Consider the following 22,151-nt stretch of genomic DNA (forward strand, 5'->3'; position numbering starts at 1 on the left):
TTTACCATTGTATGTTACAGACTTCTTATCCCGAGCTTAAAAGCAGACATTTTTTATTAGGACTTCTGGAACTGAAAATACATCACATATGTATAGTGCTATATTGTTTTCAGAATGCTTTCACATATGTTATTGCATTTGATCCACAAAACAGCCTTTATTTTTAAATTAAAAAAGATTTTTTTTGTGTGTGTGTGTGTGAGCTCGGAGGAGGAGGAGAGGAAGAGAGAATTTTTTTTTTTTTAATTTTTTTATTTTTTCAGCATAACAGTATTCATTATTTTTGCACCACACCCAGTGCTCCATGCAATCTGTGCCCTCCACAATACCCACCACCTGGTGCCCCCAACCTCCCACCCCCAACCCCTTCAAAATTCCCAGATCGTTTTTCAGAGTCCATAGTCTCTCATGGTTCACCTCCCCTTCCAATTTCCCTCAACTCCCCTCTCCTCTCCATCTCCCCTTGTCCTCCATGCTATTTGTTATACTCCACAAATAAGTGAAACCATATGATAATTGACTCTCTCTGCTTGACTTATTTCACTCAGCATAATCAGGAAGAGAGAATTTTTTAAGAAGTATTTTAGTTATTTAAGAGAGAGCAAGTGAAAGAGAAAGAGCCTAGCAGGGAGGGAGGGGCCGAGTGAGAGGGAGAAGCAGACTCCATACTGAGCGGGGAGCCCAATGCAGGGCTCAATCCCAGGACTCTGGGATCATGACCTGAGCTGAAGGCAGATACTTAACCATCTGAGCCACCCAGGCACCCTGAGAGCGAATCTTAAGAAGACTCTGCACTGAGTGCTGAGCCTGATGCAGGACTTGATCTCATGATCCTGAGATCATGACCCCACAAAATAGCCTTTAAAAGGCAGATGAGGGGTGCCTGGGTGGCTCAGTTGGTTAAATGTCTGGCTTTTGATTTTGGCTCAGGTCATGATTTCAGGGTCCTGAGATTGAGCCCTGCATCAGGCTCCATGCTTAGTGCAGAGTCTGCATGTCCCTCCCCCCACCCCCGCAACTGCTCTTGTGCATGTGGGGCTCTTTCTCTCTCAAATAAATAAAATCTTAAAAATAAAGCAGATGAGCAAAATGTTATTTCCATTTTAATTGAGGAGTAAAGGAGGACTTGGAGCTCTTATGTGAATTTCCTATCACTCAAATAATAACCAGTAGGGCTAAGATGAGGATACAGTAATATTCTGGTCCACTTATGTTTAAAAAGGTTGAAAAACACCAATATCCACAAGTCTAGAAGAGTCATATTAAGTCATATCAGCAGGCCTCATCAATTAGTAATTATAAATGAAGCTAGCTATAATGATAGAACTTGGAATTTTTAAGGTTAATACTTAAATTACTTCATGAGGCTGTAGCATAGTTTTGTTATTGCTGTATAATATGTATATCATTCCAAAGAACAGTGGTGTAAAACAACCATCTAACTATGTTCGTGGATTTTCCCTGTTAGGAATTGTAAGTTCCAACAGTGTGTAGATAGCTTGTCTCCAGCTGAGTATGTCTGCGGTCTTAGCTGAGAACACTTAGGGGCTGGGGGTGACTTGATGGCTAGAAATGGGATTATCTGACATCTGGCATCTTCACTCGTGTCTGGTGTCTGTGCTACCTTTGGCTTGGACTCAGCTTGGCTATTGGCTTAGAGTACCTGTATAAGGCTTTTTCCTTTGGTCTGGTTTGTGCTTCTTTAGAGCGTGAGAGCTGGGTCTCAATAGAGTGCCCCCAGAGAGCAGGGGAAAAGTGCATGGTGCTTTTGTGACCTAGCCTTGCAAGTTACATAGCATCACTTATGCTATGTAATTGATGCATAGCATCGATTAAAGCAGTCGCAAAGGGCCACTCAGGTTCAAAGGGAGGGTGATAAAGACCCCATTGATTCATTGAAAGAATGTCAAGGTTATAAGAAGGGCTGATGGGAAATATTGTTGTAGCTGTCTTTGAAAAATAGAATCTGCCTTATGGAGGATTGTTAAAAAAGGAAAGGGTTTGAATAAATTCATATCTGATTCATGTCCCTGAGTCATGGTCTTTTTCTGTTGTCATTTGTTGCTATTAACATAAAAAGTGTTCATGGGGTCTGTGTAGAATTGGTTTTCCGATCCCAATTGGAGACACTAATGGGAAGAAAATACCTGCATCTTTCTGCTTTATATCTTGCCATTCTTTTTCCTGATCTGTATTAAAATGATAGTCTAGCTAATAGGTGTTTAAATCTTTAAAAAAATATTTATTTACTTGAGAAAGAGAGCAAGGGAGGGAGCGGCCTCATGGCATGTTTAGTGTGCTTAAAATTGTCTTATATAAAAATTGTCAGAGTTAATACAAATTGGATTTTATTAGCACTTTTTTTTTGTTGTTGCTGTAAGTTCCTGGATTTCAGTTATGGTACACAGTGATAAAGCATCTCCACCCACCCACCCCGCCCAAAGAAACACTGTAGTTATTTGGTATTATATTTTGGACAGAAAATTTAGCATCAAATAAATAAGTTCAAAACTATATCAGAAAAATTAAAGCTTCTGTAAAAATATGTTAAGATATAAACTGCTAACATCAGGATGCAAGTTCTGTAAATTGTACATAAATGTTGGCATATGCGGACTATGGAAGCCTTCCAGGTTCAATGTAAGTTTCATGGTATATGGGTTCTTTTCTGGGTGGGTTGACTTCAGCCACCCAGGCAAGACCTCAAATACTGGTCTTTACACTGGCTGATTTGACCCAAGGTCCTGCACCCAGCTTTCCAGTAGTAGATAACTAACATTTTTCGTGCACAAGGAATGAATCTGTCTCTGGGGAGATCTGTGGTAATTAAGCTCATCAGAATGAAGCAAGAATCACAGCTCTTGGGCAGGTAATTTTATTTATTGTTTTGCTACTGTGGTATCTTTTCCTTCTGTGTATCTTAAAAATCCTGCCTTTCAGTGCCACTACTTTTGCTTTATTTTTATTTTTTAAAAAAGATTTTATTTACTTGAGAAAGAGAGGGAGAAGCAGACTCCCTGCTGAGGAGAGAGCCCAGCATGGGGCTCCATCCCAGATCCCTGAGTTCATGACTTGAGCCGAAGGCAGCTCTTAACTGACTGAGCCACCCAGGCACACAGCTTTTGCTTTACACAGTTATCTTTTTAAAGAAATCATAAGAAAAGAACAGCATATTCTTTTATTTTTACCACTTACTTACTGTTTAGAGTGGTTTTCATTCCTGAAAATTTGGTTTTGAATTTGATATTTCTTTTTATCCTGACAATTTCCTTTTCTGTTAGTTGTATTGGGTATTTGCTTTCACAAGTTCTCTTGGCCTTCATTTATCTAAACGTCATTATTTAACCCTATTTTTGAAGGGTATTGAATTTTCCAGTGACAGTTTTTTTCCTCTCACCACTCTAAAGACAACTTCTGACTTAACATTGCCTTTATTCATATTGTTTTTCCCTTGTATGTAATGTTTCTTTTTCCCTGACTGCTCACAAGATTTTGTAGTCATTATTGGTTTGCAGTAGTTTGATTTTGATGTGACTAGGTATCTTTCTTTGTATTTGCTTGAGCTTTGATCTGTAAGGGCTCTCCCTTACCCCTTGAGTTAATCAGTATTTTTTCATTATTTCTGAAACTTTTTTTTTTAAGTGCTCTGTTCTCTCCTTCTGGAACTCCATTTGTACCTATGTAAGACATTCTGAGGTTTCTGACTAGATAGACTGAGTGCTTATACCATTAGCTCCAATTTAAAATGCAGAGTGTTCACCTCTAATCTCAAAAACTATTGAATTTGACAGTTAAGAGGTCATTGGTGACCTTACCTGTGTGTAGAGAATGGGAAATGACCTTAACTGTGGGTAGAGAGTGGAAAGTGAAATCTGTACAAGGAAGAGTTGAGGGGTGAAGAGGATTGAAGAAATGGGGGGACTTACTGCTATAGCTGTGTGTTTGTTTGTGTTTTTTTGTTTTCTTGTTTTTTTATTTTTTGCCCCATCCCTATGTTTGTGACTTAGCATTTTGTTTCATTTTTAGGCTTTTACCTCATTCCTCTTTCTCCCTCCTTTTTTTTTTTTTTTTTTTTTTTTTTTTAAATGTGCTGGGAAAATACCGGCCAGTTTATGACATGATTTCTAGGCGCATGATTGGTATAATAAACTGTGCTTAAAGAAGAGTGTTTTACTCAAGGAGTTAATATTTTTCTTGATTTGGTGTGACTTGTGGATGGAAGACCTCTGACATTGGACATTTAACTGGCATCTTGTTTATTTTTCTTTATGTATCAGGAAAACTGTGGCCAGTAACACACACAAGAGCCATTTTGCCTTGTGAGTTGTTGCAATACTTGTTGGAAGCAGAAGGTCTCTATATTGGCTTTTGCTTTATTTTGTTTTAATGGGTGCTAGAACATCATTGAATACTTTTATCAGGATAAATGTGTTATAAAGTTCTTTGTGAAGTAAATAGATTTCAGTTTTTAATAACATAGTTAAGGATAACTTCATTAGGTAATTTTTTTAACTTCTATATATAAATAATTATGTATCTTCATTTGATCAACTTTGAAGTTTTAAGTTAAAAAAATTTTTTGTGGTTAGCATGCTTGTATTAAGTTTATAGTTTTATATGAATGTTTTTGTATAGCTGAATCTAAAGGGTTGAAAACAAAACAAAGAAAACAAACGAAAGACCACCTAAATCTGGTATAGAGTTCTAGGCAGAGTTTTTGACTTCCTCAGGTTTTCATTTGGTAATGCTGTAGTCAGAGATGAAATGAACAGTTTCAAAACAGAACAGAACAGAAACAGAATTTCGAACATTTGTGTTACATTTTGACTATGTTATAAGTAGTGTTTTAGAATAAAGACTGCTTAAAATTGAGCCTGTTTTAGAGTGACTTTGCTTTCATGATTCCAAGATGAAATCTTGCATTTTACTACTTCTGCATTTTACTACTTCTTTATTTTGGAGTATTTTAACCATAAAAATTGCAGAATTTGGCAGACTCTTGATCAGAAATGCATTGTTATCGCACATGGTTACATCCTTGGGTGTGTTATCTTTTGGATATTGGATATTGGATATTGGAATGTTATCTTTTTTTTTTTTCTCCCCAGTTCAAAGCAGTATTCAGCGATTTCAAGAGAAGTTTTTTATTTTTGCTCTGACACCTCAGCAAGTTAGAGAGATATGCATATCCAGGTAAGAGGAATGTTTGGAATATGTTTCTTCATGAATGTTGCTGTATTAGTCTGCTAGGGCTGCCCTTACAAAGTACAACAGACTGTGTGCTTAAACAGCAGAAATTTATTTTCTCAAAATTCAGGAAGCTTGAAGTCCAAGATTAAGGTGTCAACAGATTTGGTATGTCCTGAAGCCTCTCTCCTTGACTTGTAGAGGCTGCCTTCTTGCCTCACTTGACCTTTTTTCTGTGTGCCTGTGCATTCCTGTTGTCTCTTTTTCTTATGAGGACACCACTTGTATTGGACTAGGGCCCCACCCATACAAACTTATTTAATTATAATTACCTCTTTAAAGTTCCCATCTTCACATAAGGTCAGATTGGGGGGTCAGGTCTTCAACCTGAATTTTGGGGAGACACAGTTCAGTCCATAACAGTTGGACTATTGTTCCTTAAGAAAGTATAGTATACATTGACTAAAGTTAGCCAAATACTTAATAAATACTCTGTATTAGAAAACAGTTTAATCTTTGACTAAAACCCTAGCTTATTTTTTTGAATTACTTTTTGGCAATAACTTTTTTTAATGAAAATTTTATTTCAAATAAAGCAACATAAAAAAGAATTTGTGGCAACAGCCCAAGGATAGGATGTCTATAAATGTTATCATTCAATCTGAGGCACTTTAAGAGTTAATGTACATATCATGTTCTTATCCCAGAAAAATTAATAAACTGGCACTGTTCTGAGCTATGTGGTCACCAAGACTGTAAAATTAGTAGAAATCTAAAAACAATTATGGAAAGTACTCTTCGCTTTGCCTTTTAGAAAAATTGGAGAAACAAAATTGACACATTTATAAAGAGCAAATGAGCTAAGATGTAAGACGAAAGAAAAGGAAATATGTAGTGTATACTTTTCCAGTTAAAAATATAGTCATCTTTGGTGTTAATAATGTGCATGTGACTCTTTAAAATTGCATTCTTAAAGATTCAGTATAAACAAACTTGGGCCTGTAGGAGGTTAAATGATTTTTCTGGGACTGTAGAGTTAAAAGTAGAAGAGCAAAAGACCTCCTTTCAGCTATTTATTTGAATGCTCATCTTCTCTGAGATGTTAATAATTTACAAAAATGAGGATTCTCTAGTTAAGTTTTGGAAATTTTGTATTCAACATAGTTACATAAGTTATTTAAGGGTGGACTTTTTGGTCTTCAATATCTTCATGTGCCCGGCCAGTCTCTCAGATGGTGAATCCAAACTGACAGGCCTCAAGTCTCTTCAAAGCACACTAGCATCCTGAAGATGATCCCTTTATGTGGAAGAGTCTGTGGCAAAGTTTTAGATCCTTTCATTAATCATATCATCTTTACTAATACTTACATATAGTGAGAGTGTTGTTGTCAAAATCTCAAATGATTGTATGTTCTGACCTTGTGAAGTTTGATCTCTCACAGAGTATTGCATAGACTGCCTCTTCCACAGGTGGGGGAAAAGTGTTGAAAACTAAGATTAAAGAAAAGAAAAAAAACAGTACAAGGATTAGTCCAAAAGATCCAATATCCAAAATAATAGGAGTTTCAGAAAACAGAAAATCCAGAGGAGCAAATTATCAAAGACGTAAAATGAATGTAGCCTGATGTGGTTCAATTTCACCAGGAGCAAGACATTGCAGTGAGTTTTTATAAATTTGGAAGTACTTTCAATCTTGGGGATAGTAATAAACCAACTAACAAATAAATAGAACAAATTGAAATTTTAAAAAACTTACATTTATATTATTAAAATTATATTTTATATCCAAAACCTTATCCTTAATTTTAAGTCTTGTTTGTTATTCAGTTGATGATCCCTTGCTTGAGGTCGTTTACTCCGTATTAGGTACGAATTACTATATTACACTCTCTTGCTAATGAACCAGTTCATATACATAAAATGGTCTTGGCATTGCACGGTGTCAGGTGAAGAGATCCAATTTTAGTAATTACAAATAACTGATTTATAGGAGGATGAGATTACTATTAATGTTGGTGGTCTGGGAAGGCTTTAAGAATGTTGCGTGGGTCTTTGAGGAAAGGAGATTATTTAGAGTGTTTCAGATTTAAAGATACAGATTTCAAGGTACATTTGTAAGTGAACAAAACCAAGCCATCAAAATGTGAATAATTTACTACCAGTTGCCCTAAAAGGCAGGTAGATGTGTGTGTAATTTGCTTAAGTGTCTAAAATATGTCTAGACAAATACGCTCGGCCGCCTCTGTACATGGGAATGGATGACCGGGGCCAGAGCTGGGATCGTGTTTTCACTTTATATCCTTTTTATATGTTTTTGAAGTTTGAACTATGTGAATTATATTAAGTAGTCCAAATATGAATGACTAAAATTTAAATCTCATCTAAACATTTTGATCATGTTCTAGAACTGGATGGTAGTGTGGTTGTACAGCAGTGTGAGTATACTTAATGCCACAGAACTATACATTTAAGATGGTTAACATGATAAATTTTATGTATCTTATGTATGAAAATTTAAAAAAAAAATAGAAGGCTATTTGTAGTTCTCTTCCAAAGAAAACAAAGTAAATCACATACACATATAAATAAAGCCAGAATCACATAAAATAATACAAAATTTTCTCCCTCATGAGTAGAAATGAAAGTTTGGTACCCATTACCCAACTTCAGTAATTATCAACACTTTGGCAGTCTGGATGTAACCCCCCACCTTTTTCCTGAAATATATTTTTTAAAGATATTATTTATGAGACAGCGTGCATCAGCAGTGGGGAGGGGCAGAGGAAAAAGCAGACTCACTGCTGAACAGGGAGCCAAGGACATGGGGCTGGATTCCAGGACCCCAGGATCATGATCTGAGCTGAAGGCAGACACTTAACTGACTGAGCCACCCAGGTGCCCCTTTTCTAAAATATTTTAAAGGAAATCAACAAGCATTGTATAATTTCAGCTGGAAATACCTCAAGATGGATCTTTGATTAGTTCTTAATATAATCACAATAAAATAATAATTCCTTAATATAAAACAATGACTAGCCCATATTCAGATTTTCTTAGTTGTTTCTGTATTTAAATATGGCCCATGTAATTACTTTTTATTTATCTCCCAAGATTTTTTTAAAAACTTTACTTTGAAGTAATGATAGATTTATAGAAAAGTTATGAAAATAGATATACTCTTTACTCAGCTTCAACTTGCATAACCATAGTGCAGTTATCAAAACCAAGAAATTAACCTTGGTATGATACTGTTAACTAAACTATAGGTTTTATTCAGATTTCACCAGTTTTTTTGCTAATCAACTTTTATTCCTAGATCCAATTCAAGATCCCAAATTACCTTTAATTGTTAGTCTCATGTTAGTCTCTTCCAGTCTGTGACAGTTTCTTAGTTCTCCTTGTCTTTCATAACTTTTGATAGTTTTGAAGAGTCCTGGCCAGGTATTTTGTAAAATATTGGGTTTGTCTGATATTTTTTCATGAGTTTAAGCATTTTTGGCAAGAATACCTCGAGTTATATGCCCTTCTTCGTGTATCATGTTGGGCTACATAATATTGATCACTTGGGTAAGGTACTCTCTACTAGATTTTGGCACTATAGGGTTGTGTTTTTTTCCTTTGTTAGTAATAAATATCTTGGGGGAGATACTTTGAGACAAGGTACATATTCTGTTCCTCTTCAGAGTTTTGCCCACTGATGGAGCACTCACTGATGGATCTTTTCCTTCAGCGGTTGCTTTGTCATAAACACTCTTGTGTTCCAGTGATTTTCTGAATTCCTTATTCTTTTTCACATTAGAGTTACTTTGTAAGGAAGAGCTGTCCCTTCTCTCCCATTTACTTATTCAGTCATTTACTTGTATCTGCGTAGGCTCTTGAGTAATCTGGATTATAATACAGTCCTGTGATAATTTTAAGTTATGTTGTTTACAGACTGGTCTACCTCTGGCTATTGGCTGATCTTTGATTTGGCTCCTGTGCCCTTTGGTATGTCTCCATCGGTTCCTGAGCACTGCTTTACTTTTTGGGACCACGGGGTGCTCTAAGTTCATTTTGTAATTTCTCTGCCCCAGTTCTGGAATCGATCACTTCTCCAAAGAGCTCTGTTTCCGTTCTTAGAATATTTCTTACCACTCTCCTTGAAAAAAACGGTTCCTTGACTTCATAGCATATTACACATGCTGGATTTGGATCCAGAGGTACTTCTTGTGGTGTCATTTAACTTCCGTGCCTGTGGTTCTCACACTTTGCTGCATATTAGAATCAACTGAGAGCTTTTAGGAATCTGAATACCCATGTTCCATTCATACCAATTCAGTTAGAATTCCGAGGATGGAACCCAGTTTGTAAAGCTCCCCAGGTGTTCCCAGTATCTGACAAATTAGAGAACCCCTGCTGTGCATCCAGCTTCTCCCCTCATGTCATGGAAGTAAAGTCTAAATGAGGCTCGGATACATTCAGGTTCAGATTGTTTTGTTCTTTTCTTATTAAGTCTTGTGAAGATTCATCAGTGAGTTCAGTTCTCTTCTTGGTTTTAGCTCTCCCCTTCCATCTGCTACTAGTGCCTCCCTAATCATCCCGTCTCAGCTTCTCGCACTGACTTCTCTTTTGGGTTCCCAGGAATCAGTCTGTGATTCCTTTCTCACTACTCTGTGATAGTTTTCATGAATGTGCGTTGTTATTTTTATGTTGCTGGCTGCAAGATCTCCACTTTGCTCTAGAGTCCATATTCACTGTCCCTGCCTCGGTGATGCACAGGTACATCAAACACAGCACATTCAGAATTGAACTTTGGTTCTGCCCAAACTTGCTTGTTTATCTTTTGTTCTTTCATTTATTCATTTAGCTTCACGGCATGTATTTATTTGCTGCCTATTATGATCCAGGCAGCGTTCCCAGCACCAGGGGTGGAAAGTTGAAAAAATAAACTGGCTTCAAGGAGATTTGTGCTTGGTATATTTCTTCCCACTACCCATTTCGTTAATGGCGTGGGATTTGCACAGACACAGAGCCCCCTTTGTATTATCCCACACCTCATCCACCACGTCCTGTCGGTTTGCTGCACTCTACTGATCCTTCCTTTATTTCTCTTTCACGATTTAAAACATGATGCAACTATGTCCTTTAGGGAGCTAGCATGGTCTTTGGAATAATACCAAGTGGAATGTGAATACTGGCCCAACCACTTAGGCCTGTCTCTGTGCCCCTGGGTAAGTTACTAAAGCCCATTGAATCTTATTTACCCAATGTAACATAGGAAAAATAATCACCACCTCAGTCAGTGGCTGGGGCACTTCTTACCCTGGTGAGTAGCCTTATCCCCATTCCAAAACCTGGGCCCCACTCTAGATGCTCCCGTATTTATCCTGCCTTCTGTATCTAGTCAGTCACTGGATTCTGTTTTATGCCTAAATATCACTCAGTGATGTTTACCTTTAAGTAGCCTTTGAGCCCTCATCTTTTGCTGATACAATTGCAGTGGTCCCCTAACTCTTCTGCTAACCGTGTGAGTGTTCTAAAGTCCATTCGGTGTTCTCTCTCTTGTGTTTAAAACCCTGGAGTGATAGTTCCTGAAGTCCACGCTCTGTTTCCTGGCAGTTCTCTTCAACATCTTGTTCTACTCATTTTCTGTCTCATTGCATCTCCTGTCACTCTACTCTTCCCCAGCAGCTGGCCTGTTACAGCTCTGTCCCTTTGCATATCCTCTTCCTTCCCATTCTGTTTGGCAAACTTGAAGTGTATTTTAGGGCCAGTTCTAGTCTTAGCTTCTCTGTGATGCCTTTCCAGATTTCCCCAAACACACACTTTGTCTCACTGTACTACATTCTTACTTTCTCTTAAAGCTTCATTGCATTTATTTGACTACTTGAATTTACAAACTCGATGACAACATCTTACTCCTTTTTATATTCTCAAAGCCTGTCACAGTGCCTGACATACAGTAAAATGCCTGCTTTATATTTGATGAATGAGATGAACATGTGAAAGTTCCTAGAACGGTGACTGGCAGAAATTTGAATGTCAGAAGATGCTTACTCAATTACTCCTCATGTTTGTGAACATATATAGCACATTGCATTTCCCAGTTTATGTTCATTTCCCTTACTGGCATAAAGTATAAATCCTTAGGCAAGCTATTTAAAACCCTTTACATCATTTTCCCAGCTATCTTTTTAGTATGTCTTTTACCATTGCTCTTTTTTCAGATTATGTTTCCCACCCAACAAGATTTTGTTAGGTATCTCTGGTTGATCTTCCCCCTTCCCTTTTGCTGAGAATCTGCACCAGTGAAGTCACTGTTAATGATGGAATTTTGTTTAAGTAGAAATAGGCAGAACCACTGCTGTACAAACCTTATTTTCTAGTTTGACTGGACTGTGATAAATGCCTTGAACTTTTTTTTAAAAGATTTTATTTACTTATTTCACAGACAGAGAGCACAAGGTGGCAATAGGCAGGCAGAGAGAGAGAGGAGGAAGCAGGCTCCCTGCTGAGCAGAGAGCCCGATGTGGGGCTCGATCCCAGGACCCTGGGATAGAGCCCGATGCGGTGCTCGATTCCAGGACTCTGGAAACATGACCCGAGCCGAAGGCAGAGGCTTTAACCCACTGAGCCACCCAGGTGCCCCAATGCCTTGAACTTTTAAGACAAAGTAAAACTTGCATCTTTTCCGTAGCACCTGTTTTTTTGTAAAGTACCATAACATTTGCCACATTTTATTTTAGTAGCATATATCTATTACCTACTAGCATGAGACCTTTGAGAGCAAATATTGTGTCTTTGTTGCTAAACCAGCACCTAGACTGAAACGTTTTTTGATTTATATGAGGGGAATGATATGGGTTACTCACAAGAGGTCAGTGTTGTCTGGAGCATGGGGATTATTTTGAATAGACATTTGAGAAGGTGGAGGCTACTGGCGAGGGAAAGTCAAAGCAGAGTTAATAATCATAGCAGCTGGCTGCCCACACTAGTTGAGTGAGCACTTTATACTTCCAGGCACTTTACATGTATCATTAACACATCTAATCATTGCAACAGCTTCATAATTTTCCATCTTTAATAGATGTAGAAACAGAGGCACAGGGAGGTTAAATAGTTTGCCAGAGGTCCTACAGTTTGGGACTGTAGAACTCAAGCTGGTCACTGTGGTGCTTTACTGCCTTCCAGTGAACATAGTGACAGAAGACTGGCCCAGTTAGAGCAAAGTGGGGGCAAAATGTACTCTTAAGAAAGGACTGATTTCTAGTACTCTTCTCCTTGACTTAGTCCAAGATTGATGATAATGGCTAAGGACATACTTCTACACTATAACGTGCATTCATATCACTTGGGGAGCTCGTTAAAGTGCCGATGCTAATTTTGCATGTCTGCGGTGGGGCCCAAGATTCTGCATTTCTGACAAGCTCCCAAGCAATCACAGTGCCGCTTCACTGTGGGCTCCTTAGTGACAAGGCTTTGGAAGGTTCAGTGCCAAAAATATTTTATATGGGACTCTATTAGGTTCTCATGTAGAAATTCTAAGAGGTTCTGTGTCCTTATTTGGATACTTAATTATGAAGTTGCCATGGTACAGAGATGCTGAGACTCCAGGCACTCGTTCTTCATTTTGGTTCTATAATAGAGTCACATGCTATAAAAACTAAAGCTCAGTCTGCATTCCAGACCGATAGTCTAGTGAATGAGTTCTTACATATTTTTTTTTAAAGTCACATGATTAAAATGCTCAGCCAAGGGAGCACCTGGGTGGCTCAGGGGTTAAGCCTCTGCCTTTAGCTCAGGTCATGGTCTCAGGGTCCTGGGATCGAGTCCCACATCGGGCTCCCTGCTCGGCAGGGAGCCTGTTTCCCCCTCTCTCTGACTGCCTCTCTGCCTACTTGTGATCTCTCTCTTTAATAAATAAATAAAATCTTTAAAAATAAAATAAAATGCTCAGCCAAGGTAAGAGTGATTATGAGCAAACAAATTAATTTATTAATCTCCTTTAGAACCGAGGGTACTTCTTTTTATGTTAACCAAATCTGTTGTCTGTTCACGAAAGTTCCTATGAATTGAAAATACCTTAAAATTGCCATGAAGACATGACTAAATGTTAAGTAAATGAGGCGTTCTCATCACTATAGTGTTTTGATTAAGTCTTGTGCTGTTGGTAGGGGAGTATTAATCTTTAGGAATAAGAACAAAAATATTAACAATGCTTTTGCACGAATGTTCCTGTGAATTCTCATTGTGCCTTCTCAACCCAGTTTCTTTCTCTTTCCAATAGGGATTTTTTGCCAGGTGGTAGGAGAGATTATACAGTCCAGGTTCAGCTGAGGTGAGTTTGAAATTTTCTGTTAATTTTATACTTGCTAACTATGTGCATATAGTCATGAACTTGAAATATGTAAATATGTTTGGGTATACTCTTTAAGAACAATTTTCTTTTTTTCTTTTCTTTAATACAGACTTTGCCTGGCAGAGACAAGTTGCCCTCAAGAAGACAACTATCCCAATAGTCTATGTATAAAAGTAAATGGGAAGCTGTTTCCTTTGCCTGTAAGTTGCATTTTCTTTACCAGGCTTGCATGTAAGTTTAGTCTAAATACTCACAAAGAAACAATGACAACTCCGTACCAATGAGCAGACTTACTATCCACGTTCAATACTTTGCTCCACTAGAGGGATTCATGACTCCTTGGAGAAGTGGCTGATTCCAGGTCTGGGGGAGATGGAAAAGATGAGCCTGGAATGTTGTGTCAGGAATCAGGGGCACTGTGAAAGACTCTTAGGATCATATCAAATGATCTAATAACAGGGTGTGACTTGCATAGGTAGGGCAGTATGTTGTGGTAGTTATCTGAATTAGCTGGGCCTTCTCCATGGAGTAGATGGTAAAAGGTGGAGGCTGCTGAGAGCGACTGGATGTGAAGATCAAGGATTCCAAGTATAGGCCATGATGTGCACACCTGGGTGGGTAGATGCAACGGTATTTGATTGACAGCCCATTGTTTAAGCAGTGAAGCAGTATGTCGGCTTCAGCACTTACCACACACACACACACACAGTACAGCCTGTTTCTGGCCTGATAGATAACTCTGGACTCTTCAGATCCTTTTCATCACATCTTAAAATAACACTGAATTATTGAACTGGAATGTATGTCTGTCTCCACTGAGGCTTGGAATAAGTCAGTAAATTAGTGCAGCTTTGTAGAAGGCTGGCAAAGCCACAATTGGAAAAGTAGGAGAGCATGGCCTGTTTGTCAAGCCCTGCAAAGTGGAGGTGCATTTCATCCAGGATATGGTGCAGGAAATAGTTATTTCATGAGGATGCTAAGTTGCCATTTCAGCAGCAGAGACCACAGAGAAGGAGGTGGTGGGGCAGGGAGGAGCTGTTTAGTATCCCTGCTGAGCACGAGGCTTGGCTCTGGGATAAGTATATAGGCAACACACATGAATATCTGAGCAGGCAGGACAATGTGGTCTAGGACTCTGGGCTCTACCAGAGCCAGATGATTGTCACTGAGCACCGCCCCCTCTACCCCCGCCCACCACAAGGTGAAGACAGCCCATGGCCAAAGCCAATCCTTGTAGTCAAATATCTGACTTGATTGTCAGGAGTCCTGTTTGTCTCTTGATAGCCTATGGATTTAGAGACCTGAGAAGTACCTATGTCATGAATTTTAAAGAGCTTGAGCAATACTGCACTGTTGCTGCTTGGCTTTTCTTGAAAAATGTTTATGGGGCTGAGTCATTTGAGATAGTCCTTTGGGAATGAACGAGGAAATTGAAGATGGAGTAGATGTTGGTCAGGAGAAATGCTTACATGGCCCCATGCTTGTTCAAGACCCAGGTGGGACATTTTGCTTCTCAGGTTTCTGGCAATGAGCAACAGTAGATTCTTAGGGGCTGTCCTTTATCTGGATAGATCATACAAAGATCTGAACCAAGGGAAGAGGCAATTTTCCTTGAAACTGAAGGCCACCCAATGCCAGTGGATGGCCACATGTGTGACGAAGGAATCTCGGGAAAATCACAGATTGTGGAATGCCTCTACACACTTTCAATGACCATTCATACCCAGTTTTCTTTGTCTGAGACCTGTTAAAGTTTCTTTGACCTTCATTTTTGTTCCTCTTTAACCCTTTCACCACCCTTGGAAGATCTAACTGTGAAGATCTTTTTGGTATCTAGGCCTACCTTGAAGACCTGTCCAGTATCATGCAGCTGTGCCAATGATGGGGACTATCTGAAATGTGTGAGGTTCTACCTAAACTCCGGCATTGCTGCAGAAAATATGGTGGTTACAGGTTCCACAAAATACTCCAAATGGAGCAGTGTTATTCTTTGGGATGGCATCTTCATCCATGAGCCCTATCTATGGAAATCTCTGAATGTGTCACTCTTCAGTCTTTTTGAGAGCAAAGAAATTAGGCAGTTGAGTACTTTCTCTGGTAGATTTTTACTCAGTCACTGTTGGTTTCTTTCCCAAAACACCAACTAACCCTTCAGTGCTTATATTAGACTGTTTGTGAATATATCAGTTACTGTGTAGTGAGTCTGGTCCTCTCCTCTGGAGCCAGGGGTCTTCAGTGGCTCCAGGGGCTCTTGAAGGAGCTGAAAAAAGGGAGCCTTAGGACAAAGGGAAAGACAGATTTCAAAAACAGAAAGCAGCGGGGGCTTGGGGAGGGGGGCTTTCCTGACCTAATCAGGCCATCCCAGAGATCAAATGCCAGACTTCCTCAAAGAGGCTTTTTGGCTCTGTGACCTTCTGTGGAACAGCTGATGTAAATTTACATGCAACGGATAGAAAACTCCTTAAACCACTTCTTGATCCACAGTTGCTACTGATTGGGGTAATGAAATACAGAGCCGTTACTAGCATGTAGCAGGTTTATGAAAATCATGGGAGTATACTGCAGCCTCAGAAGAGGAAACTTGACTGACCTTTTAGAAATTAATATGTTGAACTCCTCACCAGCATGGAGATCTCAGGGACTTTGTTCCAGTTTTAAGAAACATTGACAGGTCACAAAGAAGTTCGACATGTGATCCTTGCCCATGCTCCTAGTTTATTGCACAGCAAATCCTAGAGAATAAGCTTGACACAGTCATGGAATTCCCCATGAGAACTATGAATGTATTTGGATTTGTGTCCTGGAACCAGTCTCTCTGTGTAGACCTTTATTGCAGTATCCAGTTATTATGGAACCATGATACTGCATGAACAAAGAGAAAGCTGAATGAGAAATAGCATTACCTTGATAATAGCAATGTGTCCCTGGATTCTTAAGGGTCAAATAGTGATGAAAGCAGTTCCTGTGCTGTTTTACCCATGAGTTTTAGGATGGTGACTTTTAGGAGATGCCTTCATGCATTAGTTTTTTGTTTTGTTTTGTTTTTAAAGATTCTATTTATTTATTTTTACAGACGGGGATCACAAGTAGGCAGAGAGGCAGGTAGGCAGAGAGAGGGGGAAGTAGGCTTCTCCGCTGAGCAGAGAGCCCGATGCGGGGCTCGATCCCAGGACCCTGGGATCATGACCTGAGCTGAAGGCAGAGGCTTTAACCCACTGAGCCACCCAGGTGCTGCAATGCATCAGTTTTTCAGATCCCTTAATACAAGGGATTAAGATCCCTTAATACAAGGACAACAGTAAGCAGCTCACAGCAGGACCTGTAGAATGACATGTACAGCATGGACAGATAAAAGTGAAACTGTCTCTGAGAGTATCCCCTTTCCCCGTCTTTGGCTCCCTCGGCTGCCAGTGTACAAACTGATAAAAGATGAGAAAATTTTATGTTTTTAAGAACAGAAGAAAAGGAAAGAGGAAAAAGACTCTCTTTGCTTTGAATGATTTTGAGAGGCTGAATTGTTTTTCTTTTTAAACAGATTTTGAGAAACTTCTGTAAATCTGTGGAGCTGTAACGTTATGGGATATTGTAGAATTGGGTTGACAGTGGGGAGTATTACTTGGAAAGATTTTGTAGAATGGAGAGGATATGTGCTGCAATTCAGCTGGCAGAAATCAAATATTTCCTCTTGATGTAGTCAGAAGTCTTCTTGATGTCCACCCTTTTTTTTTTTTTAAAGATTTTATTTATTTATTTGAGAGAGAGACAGTGAGAGAGAGCATGAGCGAGGAGAAGGTCAGAGAGAGAAGCAGACTCCCCGTGGAGCCGGGAGCCCGATGCGGGACTCGATCCCGGGACTCCAGGATCATGACCTGAGCCGAAGGCAGTCGTCCAACCAACTGAGCCACCCAGGCGCCCCGATGTCCACCCTTTTATCCTAATATATTCTTTTCTCTGTTCATGGATTTCTTTTTTCTCATATATGTATTTTCCTTTATGTATTAGTTATGCACATGGTCTGCCTCACAGTAAATCTGGACTGAGGTAAAGTCAGTATTTTCTTTTAAACATACACTTCTGTCCCCCAATTTAATCAGATTCCTGTGGCCTAAGATGGGATTATCTAAAAGATAATACTACAGTGGACTCAAAACTATCAAATATATGATTGAGTTTATAATTACATTGAAATAAACCATTGGAGGTTGTACTAATTCAGTATTCTAAAAATTGATAAAGGCAGAGAGTCATTGATTTCAGGGTAGTCAGACATATGCACAGTCAAGTTTTTTTTATGGAAACATTTTAACTAATATAAGCAAAAGGAATAATGGATTAGAAAGCCATTCTTTTCAAATCCTTAATTATATAATCGATCTAGGTAACCATCAATGGTGCTAAAACTATTAGGTCAAAGCTTGATGGGGAATGTTACCATGGAGGGGTCAGGCTGACGTCAGCTGAATTCCTCATCAGTCTTGACATCACTGTAAACTGGGGCAAACTCATTACGTGCCTCATGATGTGGTACGGTGGGGAGTACGTAACACTCCCTATGAAGTTTTGTGTCTGAAGATTCAAATCTGAATCAAATCAAGCGTGCACAACTGGCTACCAGCTTAAAACGTCTACTGGAGATGGAGCAGCAGAACTTTATACCATGAGGAAGCCTCATGCAAAAAGTGAGGTCATTCTTCAGGTCAGAAGTCTTGGTATCTTCAACAAAAAATGACAGTGGAGAAGAAGAAGAGAGGGTGGAGGACAATAAAAATTATTATTGTAGAATAAAGGAGACTTCAGAGACAACTAACCACAATGTGAGGCTCTAGTTTGGATTCTGAATCAGACTGTAAAAGGACATCTTGTGTACCAGGCTATATATATGGGTAACATGATGTGCCTGGGATTTGCTTTAAAATAATCTGGAATGGGAGTGAGGTTAAATAAGTAAAGATTGTTTATGAGCAAATATATATTGAATTGGGTGATGGGTATATGGGAGTTCATTATGCCTTTTTCATATATATGTATATAGTTTTTAAGATTTCATTTATTTGAGAGAGTGGGTGAGCAGGGTGAGGGGCAGAGGGAGAAGCAGACTCTGTGCTGAGCAGGGAGCCTGCCGTGGGGCAGATCCCACGATTCTGGGGTTATGACCTGGGCAGGAGGCAGATGCTCAACCGACTGAGCCACCCAGGTACCCCATCTTTTTTTATGTTTAAAAATTTTCAATAATAAAGACATATGAAGCAGTTGGGAAATTTGAATATACACTGGATACTAGGTATTTTTTAAGAATTACGGTTAATTTTATAAGGTTGTGATATTGTTTTTTTCTTTTCTTGAAAGGTGTTATTAAAACCATATAGAAGTATGGGTCAAGTGGCATTATCTAGAATAAATGTGTATATGTGTGGGGTGTGTATTTTTGGGTGGGCTGTGGGCGGAGCCAGAGGCAAGTGAAGCAAGATTGGAAACATATCGTTGGTAATTAGTGAAGCTGGCTGGTGGGTACTTTTCTCTACTTATATCTATCCTTGAACATTTTATAATGTACAGTAAAATAGTAAATCTGTGTTGACAGTATGACAGTAGTGGTAATAGAAGTAATTAGGAAATTCCAGAGGGAAATGTTAAAGGAATAATGCTGTCAACTTTTGTCCCAGTTACAAGTCAGGTAGGATGTCGTCACAGTACATTACAGAAAGGTTTTCGAGTGTATTTTTCATTGGAACGTTAGGTTGAGACTGACATCTTTACTGGCTCTCCTGCAGCTTATTTATTTATTTGTTTTTCATTTTTTAAAGATTTTACTTATTTATTTGACAGAAAAAGAGATAGAGTGAGACAGGGAACACAAGTAGGGGGAGTGGGAGGGGGAGAAGCAGGCTCCCTACTGAGCAGGGAACCCAGTGTAGGGCTCGATCTCAGAACTCCAGGATCATGATCTGAGCCGGAGGCACATGCTTAACGACTGAGCCACCCAGGCACCCCTCCACCAGCCTTCTTAAAGAAGGTTTTTAGCATTCCTCCAGAGGTCCCCTATCAAATGAACTTAAATTTGTTTTTGCTTTAGATATGGAAAATCATTAGAAATATGTTAAAGCTGCACATTCATATTTTAGAAAATTGCAATTATACCCTGTTCTCAATAGCCAGGTAATTAATGGCTGAATGGAGGTGATATAATGGTCAGAAGGAGAATACAAGTTAAAAGATAACTCAGAACTGCCAGTGAAATCAAACTAGTTGGGTAGGGTAGAGATAGATTTAAAGTACTTGAGGTGGCTGAGACTAGTACCAAAATTGATTTTGAATTTGCTACTACCTCATTCTTGTAGTCACCTAGTCTCCCCTCTCTTATTGCTCTCTTCCTCTACAGACTGACTGAAAACATTGTTTATTTGATTCCAGTTTAGGGAGTTTACTCTTTGGCTAGTTCATGAGTTATTTTTATCATCTTGGCAGATCCTGTGCCATTGTTTTATTTGGCTAACCTACCAGTGAACATACCAGAAGACAGAAAACAGATAAAACAAAGGTTTCATTCAGAATTGCCCGGAATGCTGATATTTCTTACGATTTTTTCTCATTGAACCAATTCGTAGAGTCTTGGTAAGAGATTGAATTGTTTTTGTCTTATTTCACTTGAATAACTTGAGATGGGCATAACCTTCCTGTACACGTGTACGCAGTCGCACACACAATTTCCCTTTTCTATAGTGTAATGGCCATTGTTGAAGTTATGTTCTTTGCCTTCCTTCTTCCCCTGCCCAAACTGTTTTTAATGATTTTCCAAGTCTTGATGCAAGTCATAGTTTGCAAGTTAGGTGTATTCCCACCGAATAATTACTATCATACCTCCTACGAGGCAGTGAAGAGGTTCCTTAGTTGTGATAGACTGTGTTCCTTAGCTCTGTTGTGTAATGCCACCAATACTGTATTTCATTGTTTCTAACATGCATATTTTTAACATCACTAGAGTCCAGAGGTGTCTTACAGTTGCTGATGACCAGGTGGCAAGCTATAGTGTGTTGTCATTGCCTAGTACAGTCGTGATGTTATTCCTGTGGCATGACTGGTTAGCTGTGCTCCTTCGGTTTTTTTTAAGCAACAGATGATTTAAGAACATTTTAAGGAAGGTTCACAAATACTGGTTGTTGTCTGAAAAGCTTCGATCAGTACACTCTCATAAGATCCAGATTGTATCAGCATTAACACATGCAGTTACCTTAAGGGTATCTCAGTGATCTGCAAGGAATTCCGAGGGACGCCGGTGGAGTAGAATATAGTCATAAGAAATACTTGTATCTCCAGAGCTCTTAGTGGCATTTAGGAAGATGCCATGAAACATATGCATTGATGACTGAGTGAAAAGTGATTCAGAAGATTTTACTGTATATTTAAAAGGAGTATGTTTGCCAGTTCATTTTGCTTGTATTTCTTTGCTATGCATGCAGGAATAAGTAGTGATATGTTAGGTTGTATCATTAACTGAGTGTGTTTTTTTTTTTCCTTCTCAGTGGTACACAGTTAAATTACATCAGTGGCATTTTAGATTCGGTGAAATATGGTATCTGCTTTACAGTATATAGATGTTTTCACAGCTAAGAAATTTTAATTTTCTAAAAAGTATTACTTTAGGGTCACCTGGATGGCTTAGTTGGTTAAGCGTCTGCCTTGGCTCACTCAGGTCATGATCCCAGGGTCCTGGGATCCAACTCCCATTTCAGGCTCCTTGCTCAGTGGGGAGCCTGCATCTCCCTCTGCCTGCCACCGCCTCCTGCTTGTGCTCGCTCGCTCTCTGACAAAAAAGTAAAATCTTTAAAAAATACTTTAGTTTTGAAAATTACAAACTGAGAAGTCTTTTGGTAATTGAGAATTGGATGTAATGTGAATCAAAAATGAGTGCACTTGCTATTTAAAACAACTACTTAGTGATTAGAAAAAGAATAAAGCATAAATATCAGTATTACAGCCATCAAGCTAATTTAATGCCAATTGAAATATTGATTATTCGTTGTTGACATGTTCTGATTTTTAAAAATGACCATTTATTTTCTACTTGGAAATAAGGCAATGGAGAGCATTTCTTTCATTCATAAGACTTTAATAATTCCTTTGAAATCCATTAATTTGTTCTTTTTTCCCCATAAACTATTTATAGTAAATATATCTTATTTTTGTTATTTTTAAAAATTTTTATTGTTTTAAAATTTTAATTCCAGTATGGTTAACATAGAGTGTTATATTAATTTCAGGTGTATATTATAGTGATTCAGCAGTTCTATACATTGCTCAGTGCTCATCATGAAAAGCATACTCTTTGATCCCTATAATTTATTTCACCTGTCCCCCCACCCTCCTTCCTCTGGTGACCATCAGTTTGTTCTCTGTAGTCGAGTCTATTTCTTGGTTTCTCTCTCTTTTTTCCCCTTTACTTGTTTTGTTTCTTAAATTCCACATATGAGTGAAATCATATGGTATTTGTCCTTCTCTGACTTACTTCACTTAGCCGTATACTCTGGCTCCATTCACGTGGTTGCAAATGGCAAGATTTCCCTTTTTTAATGGCTGAATAATATTCCATTGTATGTATGCAGCACCACTTCTTTATCCATTCATCTAT

General features: G+C 38.7%; 1 protein-coding gene across 8 annotated transcripts in view; it reads left to right on the top strand.

Annotated features, from left to right (window-relative positions):
- PIAS2 (protein inhibitor of activated STAT 2) overlaps positions 1-22,151 on the top strand; it is a 94,883-nt gene that overhangs the window by 34,316 nt on the left and 38,416 nt on the right. For all 8 annotated transcript variants that reach the window (XM_047698138.1, XM_047698135.1, XM_047698139.1 and 5 more), the window contains exons 3-5: positions 5,109-5,193; positions 13,454-13,504; positions 13,635-13,725. In XM_047698138.1, the coding sequence (XP_047554094.1) occupies positions 5,109-5,193; positions 13,454-13,504; positions 13,635-13,725 (227 nt within the window). The remainder of the gene's footprint in view (positions 1-5,108; positions 5,194-13,453; positions 13,505-13,634; positions 13,726-22,151) is intronic.

Source organism: Lutra lutra, chromosome 12 (genome assembly GCF_902655055.1).
Source record: "Lutra lutra chromosome 12, mLutLut1.2, whole genome shotgun sequence".
Taxonomy (NCBI): Eukaryota; Metazoa; Chordata; class Mammalia; order Carnivora; family Mustelidae; genus Lutra; species Lutra lutra.